Raw genomic sequence first — 2,048 nt, forward strand, 5'->3', positions numbered from 1 at the left:
AATATTAATTAAATTAATTAAAATGTTATTATAAAAATTTATTTTAAAAAAAAGTTTTGCAGAATTGTGACCAAAAAACACCCCCAGAAAAAAACCCACCAAAAACCAAAAAAACAAAACCGAGAGTACAGTACAAAAGAAGCCAAACTACAGATCTTCTTATCTTGAAGATTTTGATTCTGAAACTAAGAGTTTACCAAAGTAAACATGTTTTTGCAACATGTTGCAGCTGCAGTGTAACAATATGTTTCAACCAAGAACTGTGATAAAATGTTTCCAGTCAGCTCTCAGCAGAATACTTCATAGGCACTAGAAGCAGATACGACCCTTAAAATAGTCCTAAAAATACTGTCTGCTGATGAATTAAATGAAAATACACAGGGAAGCTGGTTGGTCACTCTCGTGTGGTACTAATTCTTTTCCCAATAAAACGCATTGCAGATGTAACATACGTGCGCGTGCTCCGCGTACCTTTGTAACAGAAATAATGTTGCAGTTGACAAGGCTCTGCAGGAAACAAGAAAACAGTTCACAATTAACTTCACAGAGTTTGTAGCTTACCCAGGTAAGAAAGCTAAAAACTCCAACTGAAAAGCCTTCTAGCAAGGCAGTTGCTTTTAGAGATGCAGAGCTTGCCCCGGATTGTCACTGGCTGTGCCTCTGATTTGGGATAGTCAAAGGCAGGTAAATCCTGATTGATTTTATTTTAAACATGGTGTTCAATTCTGCTTTTCATCCCTTTGGTGCCATGCCCTCCATTTTGCCCAGCCGCACTGTTGCACGTGGAGAAACTTGGAAGTCTGGGAAGTGATGGCAGTAGCAAACCAAGATGGATGCACACAGGCAACAAATCAGAGGTGCCGGCAGAAACTTAGTGGCTCTCAGTGACAGAGGCACACTGTGCAGCAAAAGCACTCGCATGTAGAGTTATCCTCCCAAGACCAACATCAAACACAAGTCGTAGCAGAGATGTCATCATATGGCTGCAGCTCTGAGTGAAGAAGCCTGCTTGGGGATCTCTGATTTGTAATAGATTATAATATATAGACTGACTGGATCCCAAAACAGGTGCCAGCAAGAAATACATTTAGAAATTCTGGGGTTTTATTCTTCATGGCTAATACTATAGAGGTAAATAAGAATAAGCAAATGAAAAATGCGATTGCACACTAAATCCTGTCAAACTATTCTACATGTGTAAATTAATTAACTCCTCCCAAAAGTAAACTTTTAGTTTGGTTTTTCATTTTTTTCACATACTTAAGTGATGGTGCTCCAAAGAAAGTAATCTTTCATAATGCTAACAATAACCCAATACTTCAGCTGTGGCTGACGAGGCTGGACCCCATTACAAGTGAGCACTGAGCCAGAGGGGCTGCTGATCTCCCCTACAACCCATCCAGCTGCACGCTGTTCCTCCTGTCACAGGGTGTTTGCTGCAGTTTAGCTGAAATCGACCCTTGTTTGTCTCTTGTAAGCTCTTCCAAGCATTAAAACCAAATCAAAATATGCCCCTTCAGGCCCGGTTCTTTTCCCACTTAACTGAACTGTTAAATACACACCAATTGTAGCAGGGGCAGAATCCGTCCCTTGTTAAATGGAATTAGAATTCCTCATTGTTATATGGAAAGTAGAAACCCACAGAGTAATCCTACCTCATCTATGTCTGATCCATTAAGGAAACGGCACGGAAGAGGATTATGAAGCATTCCAACATTGTTAACTAATCAAAGAAAATATAATGATAAGAACCAAATCTAGAAAAAATGCATAGTTCAGCTAGTTAAACAATTGGCTTCTCCTCAAGACCCAGAAGCTTTTGAGCTGTATGTGAATAGAAATGCTGTTTAACATTGAGTCTTGTTCTCACTGAAGTCATCAATGCTAATCAGTCCTGACTTCAGGGAATGGAAAACCAGTCTGTTGCTACAGTTTGGGGGTCTGTTTGTTTGTTGGTTTTGTTGTTTCATTTATTTCATTGTTAAAAGGATTATTTTCTTCGCAAAAAGCAAAACCAAAACCAAAAAATGTGCCCCCCCCCCCCACCC

General features: G+C 39.6%; 1 protein-coding gene across 1 annotated transcript in view; it reads right to left on the reverse strand.

Moving 5' to 3' along the window:
- Positions 1–471: 471 nt before the first annotated feature.
- The window catches only part of LOC104404809 (UDP-N-acetylglucosamine/UDP-glucose/GDP-mannose transporter-like), a gene marked incomplete at both ends in the record, with an annotated part of 27,115 nt that continues 25,538 nt past the window's right edge, over positions 472–2,048 (reverse strand). The window contains 2 exon segments of the mRNA XM_010013336.1: positions 472–507; positions 1,656–1,723. Coding sequence (XP_010011638.1) covers positions 472–507; positions 1,656–1,723 — 104 coding nt within the window.

This window comes from Nestor notabilis, unplaced genomic scaffold, assembly GCF_000696875.1.
Source record: "Nestor notabilis isolate BGI_N333 unplaced genomic scaffold, ASM69687v1 scaffold9434, whole genome shotgun sequence".
NCBI lineage: Eukaryota > Metazoa > Chordata > Aves > Psittaciformes > Psittacidae > Nestor > Nestor notabilis.